We start from the raw sequence: 18486 nt of genomic DNA, 5'->3' as shown, positions 1-18486 counted from the left end.
GGTGCAGCAGGGCTGGGGGAGTACTGGATCATCATGTAGGTGCAGCAGAGCTGGGGGAGTACTGGATCATCATGTAGGTGCAGCAGAGCTGGGGGAGTACAGGATCATCATGTAGGTGCAGCAGAGCTGGGGGAGTACAGGATCATCATGTAGGTGCAGCAGAGCTGGGGGAGTACTGGATCATCATGTAGGTGCAGCAGAGCTGGGGGAGTACAGGATCATCATTTAGGTGCAGCAGGGCTGGGGGAGTACTGGATCATCATGTAGGTGCAGCAGGGCTGGGGAGTACAGGATCATCATGTAGGTGCAGCAGAGCTGGGGGAGTACAGGATCATCATGTAGGTGCAGCAGAGCTGGGGGAGTACTGGTTCATCATGTAGGTGCAGCAGAGCTGGGGGAGTACTGGATCATCATGTAGGTGCAGCAGAGCTGGGGGAGTACAGGATCATCATGTAGGTGCAGCAGAGCTGAGGGAGTACAGGATCATCATGTAGGTGCAGCAGAGCTGGGGGAGTACTGGATCATCATGTAGGTGCAGCAGGGCTGGGGGAGTACTGGATCATCATGTAGGTGCAGCAGAGCTGGGGGAGTACAGGATCATCATGTAGGTGCAGCAGAGCTGGGGGAGTACTGGTTCATCATGTAGGTGCAGCAGAGCTGGGGGAGTACTGGATCATCATGTAGGTGCAGCAGAGCTGGGGGAGTACAGGATCATCATGTAGGTGCAGCAGAGATTGGGGAGTACAGGATCATCATGTAGGTGCAGCAGAGCTGGGGGAGTACTGGATCATCATGTAGGTGCAGCAGGGCTGGGGGAGTACTGGATCATCATGTAGGTGCAGCAGAGCTGGGGGAGTACTGGATCATCATGTAGGTGCAGCAGAGCTGGGGGAGTACAGGATCATCATGTAGGTGCAGCAGAGCTGGGGGAGTACAGGATCATCATGTAGGTGCAGCAGAGCTGGGGGAGTACTGGATCATCATGTAGGTGCAGCAGAGCTGGGGGAGTACAGGATCATCATTTAGGTGCAGCAGGGCTGGGGAGTACAGGATCATCATGTAGGTGCAGCAGAGCTGGGGGAGTACAGGATCATCATGTAGGTGCAGCAGAGCTGGGGGAGTACTGGTTCATCATGTAGGTGCAGCAGAGCTGGGGGAGTACTGGATCATCATGTAGGTGCAGCAGAGCTGGGGGAGTACAGGATCATCATGTAGGTGCAGCAGAGCTGGGGGAGTACTGGATCATCATGTAGGTGCAGCAGGGCTGGGGGAGTACTGGATCATCATGTAGGTGCAGCAGAGCTGGGGGAGTACAGGATCATCATGTAGGTGCAGCAGAGCTGGGGGGAGTACTGGATCATCATGTAGGTGCAGCAGGGCTGGGGGAGTACAGGATCATCATGTAGGTGCAGCAGAGCTGGGGGGAGTACAGGATCATCATGTAGGTGCAGCAGGGCTGGAGGAGTACTGGATCATCATGTAGGTGCAGCAGGGCTGGGGAGTACAGGATCATCATGTAGGTGCAGCAGAGCTGGGGGAGTACAGGATCATCATGTAGGTGCAGCAGAGCTGGGGGAGTACTGGTTCATCATGTAGGTGCAGCAGAGCTGGGGGAGTACTGGATCATCATGTAGGTGCAGCAGAGCTGGGGGAGTACTGGATCATCATGTAGGTGCAGCAGAGCTGGGGGAGTACTGGTTCATCATGTAGGTGCAGCAGAGCTGGGGGAGTACTGGATCATCATGTAGGTGCAGCAGAGCTGGGGAGTACTGGATCATCATGTAGGTGCAGCAGAGCTGGGGGAGTACAGGATCATCATGTAGGTGCAGCAGAGCTGGGGGAGTACTGGATCATCATGTAGGTGCAGCAGAGCTGGGGGAGTACTGGATCATCATGTAGGTGCAGCAGAGCTGGGGGAGTACTGGATCATCATGTAGGTGCAGCAGAGCTGGGGGAGTACTGGATCATCATGTAGGTGCAGCAGGGCTGGGGGAGTACTGGATCATCATGTAGGTGCAGCAGAGCTGGGGGAGTACAGGATCATCATGTAGGTGCAGCAGAGCTGGGGGAGTACTGGATCATCATGTAGGTGCAGCAGAGCTGGGGGAGTACTGGATCATCATGTAGGTGCAGCAGAGCTGGGGGAGTACTGGATCATCATGTAGGTGCAGCAGAGCTGGGGGAGTACTGGATCATCATGTAGGTGCAGCAGAGCTGGGGGAGTACTGGATCATCATGTAGGTGCAGCAGAGCTGGGGGAGTACTGGATCATCATGTAGGTGCAGCAGAGCTGGGGGAGTACTGGATCATCATGTAGATGCAGCAGAGCTGGGGGAGTACAGGATCATCATGTAGGTGCAGCAGAGCAGGGGGAGTACTGGATCCTGGCTGTTGAACCCTGTTAACATGTTGTACGGTTGTGACTTTCAGCTGTGGATAAGGAGATTGAAGACTATAAGGAGCCTGATCCAGATGGCATCACATGTGGCCCAGGGTGGGAGTTCTGCTCCGGGGGATCTTCTTACTTAAATGGGCGCTGCTATTACTCTCCTTATGGTAAAAAAAATCCTTCTAATGTACTTTAACACCTTAAGGACACAGCCCGTTTTGACCTTAGGGACACAGCCAGTTTTATTTTGTCGTTTTTGTTTTTTCCTCCTCATCTTCTGAGAGACATAACTATTATATTCCCATCCACAGACCCATATGAGGCTTGTTTTTTTTTTGCGTGACCATTTGTACTTTGTAATGACATCTCTCATATTACCGTAAAATGTATGGTAAACCCTAAAAATAATTTTTTGTGTAAGGAAATTTAAATGGGGGGGGGGGGGGGGTTCTTTTTCACACTGTACATTTTATGGTAAAAATTAATGTTTTCTTTATTCTCTTGGTCAATACGATTAAAATGATCGCCATGGTTACATAAATTTCTATTATTTTACTGCTTTTAAAAAATCTCACTTTTGTTTTTTTTTTTACAAAATCAGTACATTTAAAATTGTCCTATTTTGTTCACCTCTAACTATCTTATTTTTCCGTATTCAGGGTTGTGTGAGGGCTCATTTATTGCGCCATGGTCAGTAGTTTGTTTTCGTACCATGTTTGCACATGTGTAAACCCTAATTAGGCTGTGTTTGTGAGAGGGGCGGATGTATCTCCACCCCCCTGCACGGCCAGGCGGGGCATAAGGGGTTGTGGGTTGGGGTATATAACGCCCCTGCCTCCTATCGGGGGGGGGGTGGGGGGGGGGCGTTCATGACGTTTGCGGACGTGACGTTGTGAGGATGTGCACTTGGATCTCCCGTAGGGTTGGGCGGTATATACCGGTTCATACCGAATACCGAATTTTTTGGGCTGCACGATATGAGTTTTCCCCCATACCGCAATACCAGTTGGGCCCCTCCCCCTCGGGAATGTATTATCAGCCCAGCGCAGCGCTGTCCCCACATCGGGGAATTAATCCTATGTGACCCGCCAGCGCTGTTCTGCTTCCCCCCCCCCCCAATTAATGACCAGCCCAGCGGGGTACTACTCACAGATGTCAAGCACTGCCCTCCTCCTCTTTGTGGGGGCCGCCGGGCGCTGGAACTCTATACTGTATGCCAGAGGTCTCCAACATGCAGACCTCCAGATGCTGCAAAACTACAACTCCCAGCATGCCCGGACAGCCGTTGGCTGGGGACTGGAACGTGGACAGCCGTCAGCCTATCACCGCCCGCAGCGATGTCCCGCCCCGTCCAGAAGCCGGCCAGAGCTCCTTACATGACAGTGCGCTCAGCGGTGATAGGCTGACGGCTGTCCACGTTCCAGTCCCCAGCGTGCGGCCGTCTTAGGTGAGTTTAAAGATTATTTTCTGTATCTTTTTCAGCCCGGGCATAAGGATACAGCGTACAGCAGTGGTCTCCAACCTGCGGACCTCCAGCTGTTGCAAAACTGCAACTCCCAGCATGCTGGGAGTTGTAGTTTTGCAACAACGGTAGGTCCGCAGGTTGGAGACCTCTGGCGTACAGTGAGTTCTAGCACCAGCGGCCCCCAACAAAGAGGAGGAGGGCAGTGCTTGACATCTGTGAGTAGTACCCCACTGGGCTGGTCATTAATTGGGTCGGGTGGGCGTGCTTAGGGGTGCTAGATCTAGGGGGCCGTGGGTTACGGACAGGTTTGCTGGTGTTGTTTGCAGTTTGCTACCTGCGCGAGTGTAGCCGGCCAGTACACGCCCCCCTAGCAGGATTGGTTGCGTTATACCTGGTGACCACACACATAGTGACGCGTCCGCGGTTACAGACACTGCTGGGTGTCTACAGCGTTCACCGATCATGGAGGTCTCGTTTTCAGCTGGCACCAGTTCTCCCTTATACATAACGGATCATATGACCAGCTCAGCCAAAGTAATAAATTTATTGTTACGAACGTTTTCCTCCACAGTTGAAGGGTTTTATTTCTCTATTATCTTGGTTTCGATCGGGTTATTACAGGTACAGTGACACAATGGAGCGGCGCTCAGCTACTGCTTCCAGGATGCGGAAGTAGAGGCTGTTGACACGTTATGGAGGTTTCAGTAGTTTCATGTACAGTGATCCCTCAACATACGATGGGATCCGCTCCAAATGGACCATCGTTTGTTGAAACCATCGTATGTTGAGGGATCTGTGCAATGTAAAGTATAGGACAGTGGTCTACAACCTGCAGACCTCCAGATGTTGCAAAACTACAACACCGTTGGCTGTGCGGGCATGCTGGGAGTTGTAGTTTTGCAACATCTGGAGGTCCGCAGGTTGTAGACCACTGTTGGAGTAAGTTGTACTCACGTGTTCCCGCTGCTCCGGACCATCATCGCTGCCCGGGATGTCGCCGTCCATCACTGTCCTTGTGTCCCCGATGCTCCGGCAAGGCCTCTGCTTCCCCGGCAAATGTGCGCTCCGTCGCCGCCATCACATCGCTACGTACGCCGCTCCTATTGGATGACGGGAAGGCGTGCGCAGCGACATGATGACGACGATGGAAAGCGCCGACGATGCAGGGGATCCTGAAGAAGACGCGCCGGAGCCCCGAGGACAGGTAAGTGATTGTCAGTGGAGCACACGGGGCACCATAAACGGCAGCTGGGGGCATCTGAAGCAGTCTGTGCTGGGGGCATCTGAAGCAGTCTGGGGGTGGTCACTGTATATATATATATATATATATATGGTATGTCGGGGCTATCGTAGGTCGGGGGGGTCACTGTATATATATGGTAGGTCGGGGCCATCGTAGGTCGGGGGGGTCACTGTATATATATGGTATGTCGGGGCCATCGTAGGTCGGGGGGTCACTGTATATATATGGTAGGTCGGGGCCATCGTAGGTCGGGGGGTCACTGTATATATATATGGTATGTCGGGGCCATCGTAGGTCGGGGGGGGGTCACTGTATATATATGGTATGTCGGGGCCATCGTAGGTCGGGGGGGGGTCACTGTATATATATGGTATGTCGGGGCCATCGTTGGTCGGGGGGGTCACTGTATATATATGGTATGTCAGGGCCATCGTAGGTCGGGGGGTCACTGTATATATATGGTAGGTCGGGGCCATCGTAGGTCGGGGGGTCACTGTATATATATGGTATGTCGGGGCCATCGTAGGTCGGGGGGTCACTGTATATATATGGTATGTCGGGGCCATCGTAGGTCGGGGGGGTCACTGTATATATATATGGTATGTCGGGGCCATCGTAGGTCGGGGGGGTCACTGTATATGTATGGTATGTCGGGGTCATCGTAGGTCGGGGGGGGTCACTGTATATATATGGTATGTCGGGGCCATCGTAGGTCGGGGGGTCACTGTATATATATGGTATGTCGGGGCCATCGTAGGTCGGGGGGGGTCACTGTATATATATGGTATGTCGGGGCCATCGTAGGTCGGGGGGGTCACTGTATGTATATATGGTATGTCGGGGCCATCGTAGGTCGGGGGGTCACTGTATATATATGGTATGTCGGGGCCATCGTAGGTCGGGGGGGTCACTGTATATATATGGTATGTCGGGGCCATCGTAGGTCGGGGGGTCACTGTATATATATGGTATGTCGGAGCCATCGTAGGTCGGGGGGGTCACTGTATATATATGGTATGTTGGGGCCATTGTAGGTCGGGGGGTCACTGTATATATATGGTATGTCAGGGGGTCACTGTATATATATGGTATGTCAGGGGGTCACTGTATATATATGGTATGTTGGGGCCATTGTAGGTCGGGGGGTCACTGTATATATATATTGTAGGTCGGGGGGTCACTGTATATATATATGGTAGGTCGGGGGGTCACTGTATATATATATGGTAGGTCGGGGGGTCACTGTATATATATATATATATATATATATATATATATATGGTAGGTCGGGGGGTCACTATATATATATATATATATATATATATATATATATATATATATATATATATATATATATATATGGTAGGTCGGGGGGTCACCGCATTCTACACACATGCTTGCAGCACTCACATAGATACACTTGTTGTTCATACTATACTTGCGCTCATACCACACACGCCTGTATTATTCATACTGTTCGCTCGCTTGTGATTACACGGTACATCTGCTGGTAACTTGACATGCGATAGACATACTAGCGGTGGGGGCGCAGACCTGGTCTCGCCACCGTGTTCAGCACCTGACGGATGTAGGTATTACTTGCTAGAAGATGTTGGTGTTACCGGTGAATCGCCTCTGTCACACGGTAACGAACCCATTGGTGGCCATCATGGCTATTGTAAGGGTTCTACGTGAGACTGCGGGTCCGTTGCATGGGCTAGGAGAGTGGTTGCTGGGTTAGCTGTACGGTAACATGGGACTGCAGGTCACAGGATGTAGGTTAGCCTCCTATCAGGTGTTTATCACGACTATATATACGCTTGTACCATTCACATGGTACATATTACATCCGGTTTACCATACACACGCTAATACCTGTCATACTGTTCACATGTTAGGGTTCGTTCATACGCTACTTCCATTTATACCATACAGCCTAGTAATGGGAAAAAAATAAATTATTAGAATAGATTTACATATACTTTGGTCCCTCAAGTTACAATATTAAGTGGTTCTAGGACGACCATTGTATGTTGAGACCATTGTATGTTGAGACCAGAACTCTGTGGAAACCTGGTAATTGGTTCTGAAGCCACCAAAATTTCATCCAAAAATAGGAAAAAGTGAGGATTAAAGAAAAATAAGTAGTTAACTAATAGAGATAAAGCAAATCCTTATATATAAGAAAGAAAGGTCTGCTGGGAGCTGTAATCACTGTCTATGTCTCTGTTTCCCAAGCAGGGAGCCTCCAGCTGTTGCAAAACTACAAATCCCAGCATGCCCGGACAGCCAAAGGCTGTCCGGGCATGCTGGAAGTTGTAGTTTTGCAACAGCTGGGGGCACCCTGCTTGGGAAACACTTGTCTATGTAGAGGACAGGAGCTTCTTCAGTGTCCTGTACACTACATGCAATGTCCTTTAAAAAGTAACATGGAGCCGCCCTCACCTGGTGTCCAAAGGAGCAGGTAACCCTGGTACAGGTAAAGTGTACAGAACATGTAATACCACTCTGTACTGTAGGGGACGCAACCAGACATCAGTCAGTGCATACACTTCAGTAATACAGATAAAAGAGTGCAGAACATGTAATACTTCCCTGTACTGTAGGGAGCGCTACTAGACACCAGTCAGTGCATACACTTCAGTAATACAGGTAAAGGGTACAGAACATGTAATACCTCCCTGTACTGTAGGGGGCGCTACCAGACACCAGTCAGTGCATACACTTCAGTAATACAGGTAAAGAGTACAGAACATGTAAGACCTCCCTGTACTGTAGGGGGCGCTACCAGACACCAGTCAGTACATACACTTCAGTAATACAGGTAAAGAGTACAGAACATGTAATACCTCCCTGTACTGTAGGGGGCGCTACCAGACACCAGTCAGTGCATACACTTCAGTAATACAGCTAAAGAGTACAGAACATGTAAGACCTCCCTGTACTGTAGGGGGCGCTACCAGACACCAGTCAGTACATACACTTCAGTAATACAGGTAAAGAGTACAGAACATGTAAGACCTCCCTGTACTGTAGGGGGCGCTACCAGACACCTGTCAGTACATACACTTCAGTAATACAGGTAAAGAGTACAGAACATGTAATACCTCCCTGTACTGTAGGGGGCGCTACTAGACACCAGTCAGTGCATACACTTCATTAATACAGGTAAAGAGGACAGAACATGTAATACCTCCCTGTACTGTAGGAGGCGCTACCAGACACCAGTCAGTGCATACACTTCAGTAATACATGTAAAGAGTACAGAACATGTAATACCTCCCTGTACTGTAGGGGGCGCTACCAGACACCAGTCAGTGCATACACTTCAGTAATACAGGTAAAGAGTACAGAACATGTAATACCTCCCTGTACTGTAGGGGGCGCTACCAGACACCAGTCAGTGCATAGGCTTCAGTAATACAGGTAAAGAGTGCAGAACATGTAATACCTCTCTGTACTGTAGGGGGTGCTACCAGACACCAGTCAGTGCATACACTTCAGTAATACATGTAAAGAGTACAGAACATGTAATACCTCTCTGTACTGTAGGGGGTGCTACCAGACACCAGTCAGTGCATACACTTCAGTAATACAGGTAAAGAGTACAGAACATGTAATACCTCCCTGTACTGTAGGGGGCGCTACTAGACACCAGTCAGTGCATACACTTCATTAATACAGGTAAAGAGTACAGAACATGTAATACCTCCCTGTACTGTAGGGGGCGCTACTAGACACCAGTCAGTGCATACACTTCATTAATACAGGTAAAGAGTACAGAACATGTAATACCTCCCTGTACTGTAGGGGGTGCTACCAGACACCAGTCAGTGCATACACTTCAGTAATACATGTAAAGAGTACAGAACATGTAATACCTCTCTGTACTGTAGGGGGTGCTACCAGACACCAGTCAGTGCATACACTTCAGTAATACAGGTAAAGAGTACAGAACATGTAATACCTCCCTGTACTGTAGGGGGCGCTACTAGACACCAGTCAGTGCATACACTTCATTAATACAGGTAAAGAGTACAGAACATGTAATACCTCCCTGTACTGTAGGGGGCGCTACCAGACACCAGTCAGTGTATACACTTCAGTAATACAGGTAAAGAGTACAGAACATATAATACATCCCTGTATTGTATGGGATGCTACCAGACACCAGTCAGTGCATACACTTCAGGAATACAGGTAAAGAGTACAGTAATACAGGTAAAGAGTACAGAACATGTAATACCTCCCTGTACTGTAGGGGGCGCTACCAGACACCAGTCAGTGTATACACTTCAGTAATACAGGTAAAGAGTACAGAACATGTAATACCTCCCTGTACTGTAGGGGCGCTACCAGACATCAGTCAGTGCATACACTTGAGTAATACAGGTAAAGAATACAGAACATGTAATACCTCCCTGTATTGTAGGGGGCGCTACCAGACACCAGTCAGTGCATACACTTCAGTAATACAGGTAAAGAGTACAGAACATGTAATACCTCCCTGTATTGTAGGGGATGCTACCAGACACCAGTCACTGCATACACTTCAGTAATACAGGTAAAGAGTAGTACAGAACATGTTAAACCTCCCTGTACTGTAGGGGGCGCTACCAGACACCAGTCAGTGCATACACTTCAGTAATACAGGTAAAGCGTACAGAACATGTAATACCTCCCTGTACTGTAGGGGGCGCTACCAGACACCAGTCAGTGCATACACTTCAGTAATACAGGTACAGAGTACAGAACATGTAATACCTCCCTGTACTGTAGGGGGCGCTACCAGACACCAGTCAGTGCATACACTTCAGGAATACAGGTAAAGAGTACAGAACATGTAATACCTCCCTGTACTGTAGGGGGCACTACCAGACACCAGTATGTTGTATGTTGAGCCTGGTTTCAACTTACAATGGTCCAGAAAAGACCTTTGCATGTTGAAACTATTGTGTATGTGTTGAGGCCATTTTAGGTTGCATAGTTAGTATGGTTGAAAAAAGACAAACGTCCATCAAGGTTGAGGGATCACTGTATATAAATATATATGCTGCCATTTTCTTCGGTATGTTGGCAGTATATGATAGATGACGTTTATTCCAATGCCACTCTTCATACACTAGAATTTACTGTTGTAGTACTGTACACACATATACTTGTATTATTATACCGGACGTACATTAATGGTTGTTTCACTATTGTAGTTATACGGCACACACGCGGGTGGTTGATTGCTGCGCACGTTTTTGCCATTTACACTGTACACATGCGGTTGGTGGTGACTGTAGTAGTTACACAGAGTATGTGCCAGTAGTTGTTATAATGTACTTACTCTTGTAGTTATCCTGCGGTACACATGCTGGCATCATTATACAGTGACCCCCCCGACCTACGATCATTTCACCATACGATGCTTTTGTATGTCGGGGCCATCGCATAAACGGCTATCCTACAGCGCAGACTGCTTCAGCTGCCACCGGATAGCCATTTACGGTGCCCCGTCTGGTCCGCTGACGATCACTTACCTGTCCTCGGGGCTCCAGCGCATCCTCTTCGGGATCCCCTGCATCGCCGGCGCTCTCAATCATCGGCAGAGGCCTTGCCAGAGCGTCGGGGACGCGGCGACAGCGATGGACGGCGACATCCCGGGCAGCGGTGATGAGTGGTGACGGTCCGGAGCGGCGGGGACAGGTGAGTACAACTTCCTCTAACAGTGGTCTCCAACCTGCGGACCTCCAGATGTTGCAAAACTACAACACCCAGCATGCCCGGACAGCCGTTGGCTGTCCGGGCATGCTGGGTGTTGTAGTTTTGCAACATCTGGAGGTCCGCAGGTTGTAGACCACTGTCCTATACTTTACATTGCACCGATCCCTCAACATGCGATGGTTTCAACAAACGATGGTCCATTTGGAGCGGATCCCATCGTATGTTGAGGGATCACTGTACTGTACATAGGTTCGTGGTGGTTACTATAGTAGTTGGTATATGTACATACGCCTGCATTTGCGCCAGTAATTACACCGTACTTGCCGATACCATTGACACAGTACACACGCTGATAGTTCTAAGGTATACGCTCATATCATTAGTACGGCAGATTCGCTTGGTGTCATATTGTTCATCGTGCACGAGCAAGTTATACTGTATATACGTTCGCATCATGTATACGGAACATGCGATCATAGCCGCAACTTCATGTAGCTTTATACTGTGTTGCTATACGTATGCTCACAACTATACTGTTCACAAGCTTGTAGCGTGATACTGTACATACTATACACACGCTTTGTTGTTTCGTAACTACATAACATTTCTCCCCAGTCCTGCTTCACAGGCTCGCAGCATATTCGAAACAGGCTTTAGGTCCTGCTCTATTTACGCCGGCAATTACACTGCACTTGTTGATACCATTCACGTAGTTCACACTTCTAAGGTACACGCATAGCATTAGTACTGCAGATTCGTTATTGTTATATCATACATTATGCTCGTGCAAGCTATACTGTACATACGTTTGCGCCATTCTCACGTAACTCATTTAGCGTGATACTGTTACTATACATATGCTCACAACTATTCTGTTAACAAGCTTATAGCGTTATACTGTGCATACTATCGATACATTGTAGTTTCGGAACCACATAGCATTCTTTCCAGTCTTGCTTCATAGGCTCGCAGCAAATATTCATTACATGCATTAGGTCTAGCATTGATGTGATACAAATGGTCATAGCTTATTTATGTATTTGTTTACAGTTACTTTGGTGTATATTCCTGGCAAACATGGTGCACATGGTTACATTTATACGGTACATTCGATTGCAGCCTCAAGTTTCTGCTTGTATCGTTTACACGATATTCACTCATGTCACCCACACATACCTCATGCTCTAAGGGGCATAGGCCATGTCAGTATACGGTACATACGTCGTAGCTTTATACGGTTATCATTCCGTACATAACTGCATTGCATTCCGGCAGTCTCATGCAATGCGAGGATTGGATCAGCACACCACTCAAACTAGTTGACCTCGCATGTCACAGCCACAGTCGATAGGTCACTCCAGATAATTCAGTAGTTGGGGTTGTTGCTGACTTGTCTCCAAAGCTGACACGTCATCAGAGCAGCGACGTCACGACATATCGGTGGTTGCATACCCAGTATACCTGCCACGTCTGCAGGGTGGATGCTCTGCATAATTGTTTTCACCAACACGTTTAGAACAACAACATAATGACACATAGGTGGTATTTTACTGGTTATGCCTTCCACATCTGCAGGGACAGTTTTCACACAGGTTACCGTTACTGGCACAGCTTCAGAGCAATAATTATATGACCATATGTGGTTATTCCGCAACTTCTGGTTATTGGTTCGGACGTGTCTGAGCAATAACATTTGATTCTTAGGTGGTTGCTTACCTGTTACGCCTGCCACGTCTGCAGGGGGGCACCACACAGGTTATTGTTACTGACATGGCTTCAGATCAATAATTTTTTAACACATAGGTGGTTGTTTACCCGCTATGCCTGCCACGTCTGCAGGGGGAGGCACCACACATATGGTTGTTACTGACACGTTTTCAGTACAACAATTTTTCGACACATAGGTGGTTGCTTAACCGTTATGCCTGCCACGTCTGCAGGGGGGCACCACACAGGTTAATGTTACTAACACGGTTTCAGAGCAATACCTTTTTAACACATAGGTGGTTGTTTACCTGTTATGCCTGCCACGTCTGCAGGGGGAGGCACCACACATGCGGTTGTTACTGACACGTTATCAGTGCAACAATTTTTCGACACATAGGTGGTTGCTTAACCGTTATGCCTGCCACATCTGCAGGGTGGCACCACATAGGTTATTGTTACTGACACGTTTTCAGAGCAATAACTTTTTGACATATAGGTGGTTGCTTATCGTTATGCCTGCCACGTCTGCAGGGGGGGCACCACATAGGTTATTGTTACTGACACGTTTTTAGAGCAATAACTTTTTGACATATAGGTGGATGTTTACTCATTATGTCTTCCACGTCTGCAGGGGAAGGCTTCATGCAATTCACTGTTGCTGACACAGCTGCAGAGCGATAGACTTGTAGGCACACAGGCGGTCGGTTATTCCATATGCCTACTATTTCGGCAATGGGAGGTATCACACAGGTTTTGGTTATTGATATTTGCGGAGCAGTGGTAACCCGTAACATACATGGGGTTGCCAATTATGCTTGCCACGTCTGCTGGGGGGTACACCATGCAGGTTGTGTCTGACATATTGTCCACAGCTAGCATCCGTCAGACTGATGACGGTCACATATCAGTGACTGACATGTCAGCACCATCATCATGCTCAATGGTCCAGTTGTAGGCACGATGACTTACGCATGGAGCGTCAATCTCTGCAGGTGCATTGGGTATGCTAAAATTATAGACACAGTGGAAATCAAAGGATGGGTCACTCGCAGGGGGACACCACTCCTGATACTGGTGGAGTCAGGTATGGGGCAGTTTTGGCTTAGTTCAGGTAAGGTGTTTCGAACATTATTTGATCTACAGGCTGTTACTGCCAGGTTGGTCAGGTAGTGGTGCTTGTGCTTTATCTTGCTAACAGTTTGTATTTTGCCACTTAATAGCAGAGACATGGTGAGCTTCGTTAGGCCTGACAGTTGATAGTTGTTCAATCTCATCTGGAGGTATTGGGCAAGCATGCAAAAGCAATAGCTTGGATATTGGGTTAACCCTGCTCCAGTGCCAACTCAGGTTCGGTTAGAGTAGGCATGACTACCACAGCTCTTCAGATTCTAGGCATCAATTCCTAGGACTTTCAGTTCACCCTCAGTTAACGTCTGTCTTAACATTAGAGTTATATTGGTTTGTGTTAAAGGGGTACTCCGGCGGTATATTTGTAATTTTCACTGTTCCACATGTCGCAGAGCAGTCTGCTAACCTGTAATATTTGCTATGGTCTCTGCTGTCCTTTCTGGTGCTTTTTTTTTGTTTTTCTATAGTTAGCCCTTTGTTTACCTCTCTGTCTTCCTGTCTTTTGGTGTGTGGGAACTACAGTTCCTATGAGATCTTGCGTCGGCTTTTTTTTTTTTAGGGCTGATGCTTCTCCCGTCCCTGCACATCCCTCGGCCTCGTCAGGGGGTGGGGGGAGGGGCCGACTGTGCCAAGTCGCTCTGATTGGCTGCCGGCCAACCAAACATTACACTGTGAAAACAGCGATCACGTGAACAACGGGGTTCGCGTGACCGCACTCTCTAAACAAGGATTGGACAAAGTACATCCAATCAACCAAGAAACTGCAGCAAGGGCGTTCCTGGGCAGGAGCCACTGAACAGAGTCATGAATATTCATGAGCGGGGTTCGGCCAGGCAAAAAAATAGAGGAAGGAGACCCTTACGTCACGAACGCAACATGGCCGCCGACAGGGGGAAAAAAAGTGGTCACCAGCACATGGAAAAGGCAATGAACTACAAGACTTCCTCCATAAACGAAAGGTAAATTTTCAATAAATGCAAAGTAGCTAGAAAAACGCAGCCTGAGGCATAGGAAGGACCCTAAAGAAACTAAACTATGCCAAAAAAATCCACCATCGCCGGAGTACCCCTTTAAGTCAGGGGCATCGGTTTCATGCTTATTACAATTACTTCCCTACCATGTGGACTTTTTGCCCACTAAAGGCGTGGCCTCGGTCATTGGGCACAATTCAGACCGATATGTTAGGTTCAAATGTTTTATATAACAAGTAAGTATATACCATGGTAATCACGAGCACGATTATGTAGCCCCGATCACAAATGTGATTTTTTGATCGCTTTTTATTAAATTTGTTGTCAGTTTGATATGACAAAAAAGCGTTTACGCATTTCACTATAGGGGGATCATTAACATTATAGTTTTATAGTTCAGACATTTACGCACGAGATGATACCAAATATGTTTATCATTTTTTTACGCTTTTGTGTATTAATATGGGATAAAAGGTGATTTAAAACTTTATTGGGGGAGGCTCTTTTCCCCATTTTTTCCCCCGCTTATTTTTACACTTTAATAGTCCCCATTGGACCCTAATTTATAGCAATCATCACATTGCTAATACTGTTCAGTGCTATGCATAGGGCATAGCACTGATCAGTATTATCGGTGATCTTCTTCTCTGGTCTGCTGGAAGGCAGATCAGTGCAGAGGACCCCAGGAGACTGACAGTCAGGTGAGGGGACGTCCGTCCACCAACTTCGCTGACCTGATTCCCGCGGCAGTGCCGTCGGCGATTAGATCTGCCATTCAAAGTTTTGCATTGCCGCAGATGCCATGATCTGTAATCACGATATCTCAGGGGTTAATGGCGGACGTCGGCACAATCACTGATGTCTGCCATTACGGGCGGCCTGCGGCTGCTGTCAGTGGTCAGGAATGAAGCGAGCCCTGCTCCTGCGCTTGCGTCACAGCCGCGCCGTAAATGTATGACGCTGTGCGCAAAGTGATGCTATGCAGCACCGTACATTTACGGCGCATGTTCTTAAGGGGTTAAATAAATGAAGTTTTATTTCTGATTAAAAAAAAGCTGCCATGAGGTGTCTCCGGAGCACATTTTCCCACAGACTTTGGACTCCTGCTGGCCTGGCAAGGGGGGTGCAGCCTTAGCCAATCATAGCTCATCTCACACTGAACTGCCATGGGCTGTGTGTAGCAGAGTGATGGAGGAAGTTCTCCCCTGTATGGCTTCAGATGATGTCACGCCTGCTGGGAAACGTCCCTTCCCAGTCTGTGAATCCGACTGAGACTGAGCAGAAAATACAGAGCGATATCAAGGTAGAAAACTTAACAATAAAGGCAGGGAAGGATGTTTATCATGATGGAGCAGTGATATGGGGGAGTATATAACATTTATCATGATGGAGCAGTGATATGGGGGAGTATATAACATTTATCATGATGGAGCAGTGATCTGGAGGAGTATATAACATTTATCATGATGGAGCAGTGATCTGGAGGAGTATATAACATTTATCATGATGGAGCAGTGATCTGGAGGAGTATATAACATTTATCATGATGGAGCAGTGATCTGGAGTATATAACATTTATCATGATGGGGCAGTGATCTGGAGTATATAACATTTATCATGATGGGGCAGTGATCTGGAGGAGTATATAACATTTATCATGATGGAGCAGTGATCTGGAGTATATAACATTTATCATGATGGAGCAGTGATCTGGAGGATTATATAACATTTATCATGATGGAACAGTGATCTGGAGGAGTATATAACATTTATCATGATGGAGCAGTGATCTGGAGGAGTATATAACATTTATCATGATGGAGCAGTGATCTGGAGGAGTATATAACATTTATCATGATGGAGCAGTGATCTGGAGGATTATATAACATTTATCATGATGGAGCAGTGATCTGGAGGAGTATATAACATTTATCATGATGGAGCAGTGATCTGGAGTATATAACATTTATCATGATGGAGCAGTGATCTGGAGGAGTATATAACATTATCTTGATGGAGCAGTGATCTGGAGGAGTATATAACATTTATCATGATGGAGCAGTGATCTGGGGGAGTATATAACATTTATCTTGATGGAGCAGTGATCTGGGGGAGTATATAACATTTATCATGATGGAGCAGTGATCTGGGGGAGTATATAACATTTATCATGATGGAGCAGTGATCTGGAGGAGTATATAACATTTATCATGATGGAGCAGTGATCTGGAGGAGTATATAACATTTATCATGATGGAGCAGTGATCTGGAGGAGTATATAACATTTATCATGATGTAGCAGTGATCTCGGGGATTATATAACATTTATCATGACGGAGCAGTGATCTGGAGGAGTATATAACATTTATCATGACGGAGCAGTGATCTGGAGGAGTATATAACATTTATCATGACGGAGCAGTGATCTGGAGGAGTATATAACATTTATCATGACGGAGCAGTGATCTGGAGGAGTATATAACATTTATCATGACGGAGCAGTGATCTGGAGGAGTATATAACATTTATCATGACGGAGCAGTGATCTGGGGGATTATATAACATTTATCATGACGGAGCAGTGATCTGGGGGATTATATAACATTTATCATGACGGAGCAGTGATCTGGGGGATTATATAACATTTATCATGACGGAGCAGTGATCTGGGGGAGTATATAACATTTATCATGACGGAGCAGTGATCTGGGGGATTATATAACATTTATCATGACGGAGCAGTGATCTGGGGGATTATATAACATTTATCATGACGGAGCAGTGATCTGGGGGATTATATAACATTTATCATGACGGAGCAGTGATCTGGGGGAGTATATAACATTTATCATGACGGAGCAGTGATCTGGAGGAGTATATAACATTTATCATGATGGAGCAGTGATCTGGGGGAGTATATAACATTTATCATGATGGAGCAGTGATCTGGGGGAGTATATAACATTTATCATGACGGAGCAGTGATCTGGGGGATTATATAACATTTATCATGACGGAGCAGTGATCTGGGGGATTATATAACATTTATCATGACGGAGCAGTGATCTGGAGGATTATATAACATTTATCATGACGGAGCAGTGATCTGGGGGAGTATATAACATTTATCATGACGGAGCAGTGATCTGGGAGAGTATATAACATTTATGACGGAGCAGTGATCTGGGGGAATATATAACATTTATCATGACGGAGCAGTGATCTGGAGGATTATAACATTTATCACATGACAGGTTCTCTTTAATGAGATTTGCTTCAGTTTTTTTTGTTTTCTACCTTCAGGGAGATTCTGAGCAGCAGATGAGGCCGGACGAGGACCCCGCCGGCTGAAAGGGAACGTTCTGAGCTCAAGGCAGGGGCCATGTAGCGTCACCACTGAGATGCCTGTCATATGGAACCACAATAAATCTCCCCCCTACACAGTCACCGCTATCACTGAGACATCTGCCATATGGAAGCACAATAAATCTCCCCCCGCTCCTTCTGTATAATGTCTTTATTATATATAGAGACACCTTGTCTGTTCCCCGGGAGGTCGGCCATGTTTCCTCCTCACTGTCCTGGCCACACCTGATGTTAACAGGACAGCCATGTATGGGGCCTTCTAGATATCAGTGGAGAGAAGGAACATGGCTGTGAGGAAAAGGAGGACAGAGGAGAAGGTGGAGGACCCTAGAGTCTGGAGGAAGGGGAAGAATGATGAAGGAGTCTGGAGGGAGGAGGAGGATAAAGGAGTCTGGAGGGAGAAGGAGGATAAAGGAGTCTGGAGGGAGGAGGAGGATAAAGGAGTCTGGAGGGAGAAGAAGGATAAAGGAGTCTGGAGCGGGAAGGAGGATAAAGGAGTCTGGAG

The 18486-nt window shown here is 47.3% G+C and overlaps 1 protein-coding gene across 1 annotated transcript in view; it reads left to right on the top strand.

Moving 5' to 3' along the window:
- The window catches only part of CFAP119 (cilia and flagella associated protein 119), a 36076-nt gene extending 17935 nt beyond the window's left edge, over positions 1-18141 (top strand). The window contains exons 8-9 of the mRNA XM_056553177.1: positions 2431-2556; positions 17919-18141. Of these exons, the coding sequence (XP_056409152.1) occupies positions 2431-2556; positions 17919-17929 (137 nt within the window). The 3' untranslated portion in view covers positions 17930-18141. The remainder of the gene's footprint in view (positions 1-2430; positions 2557-17918) is intronic.
- The last annotated feature ends 345 nt before the right edge of the window (positions 18142-18486 follow it).

Source organism: Hyla sarda, unplaced genomic scaffold (genome assembly GCF_029499605.1).
Source record: "Hyla sarda isolate aHylSar1 unplaced genomic scaffold, aHylSar1.hap1 scaffold_253, whole genome shotgun sequence".
Taxonomy (NCBI): Eukaryota; Metazoa; Chordata; class Amphibia; order Anura; family Hylidae; genus Hyla; species Hyla sarda.
Note: the sequence above shows the minus strand (reverse complement) of the source record. Positions and strands in the feature narration are given on the sequence as shown.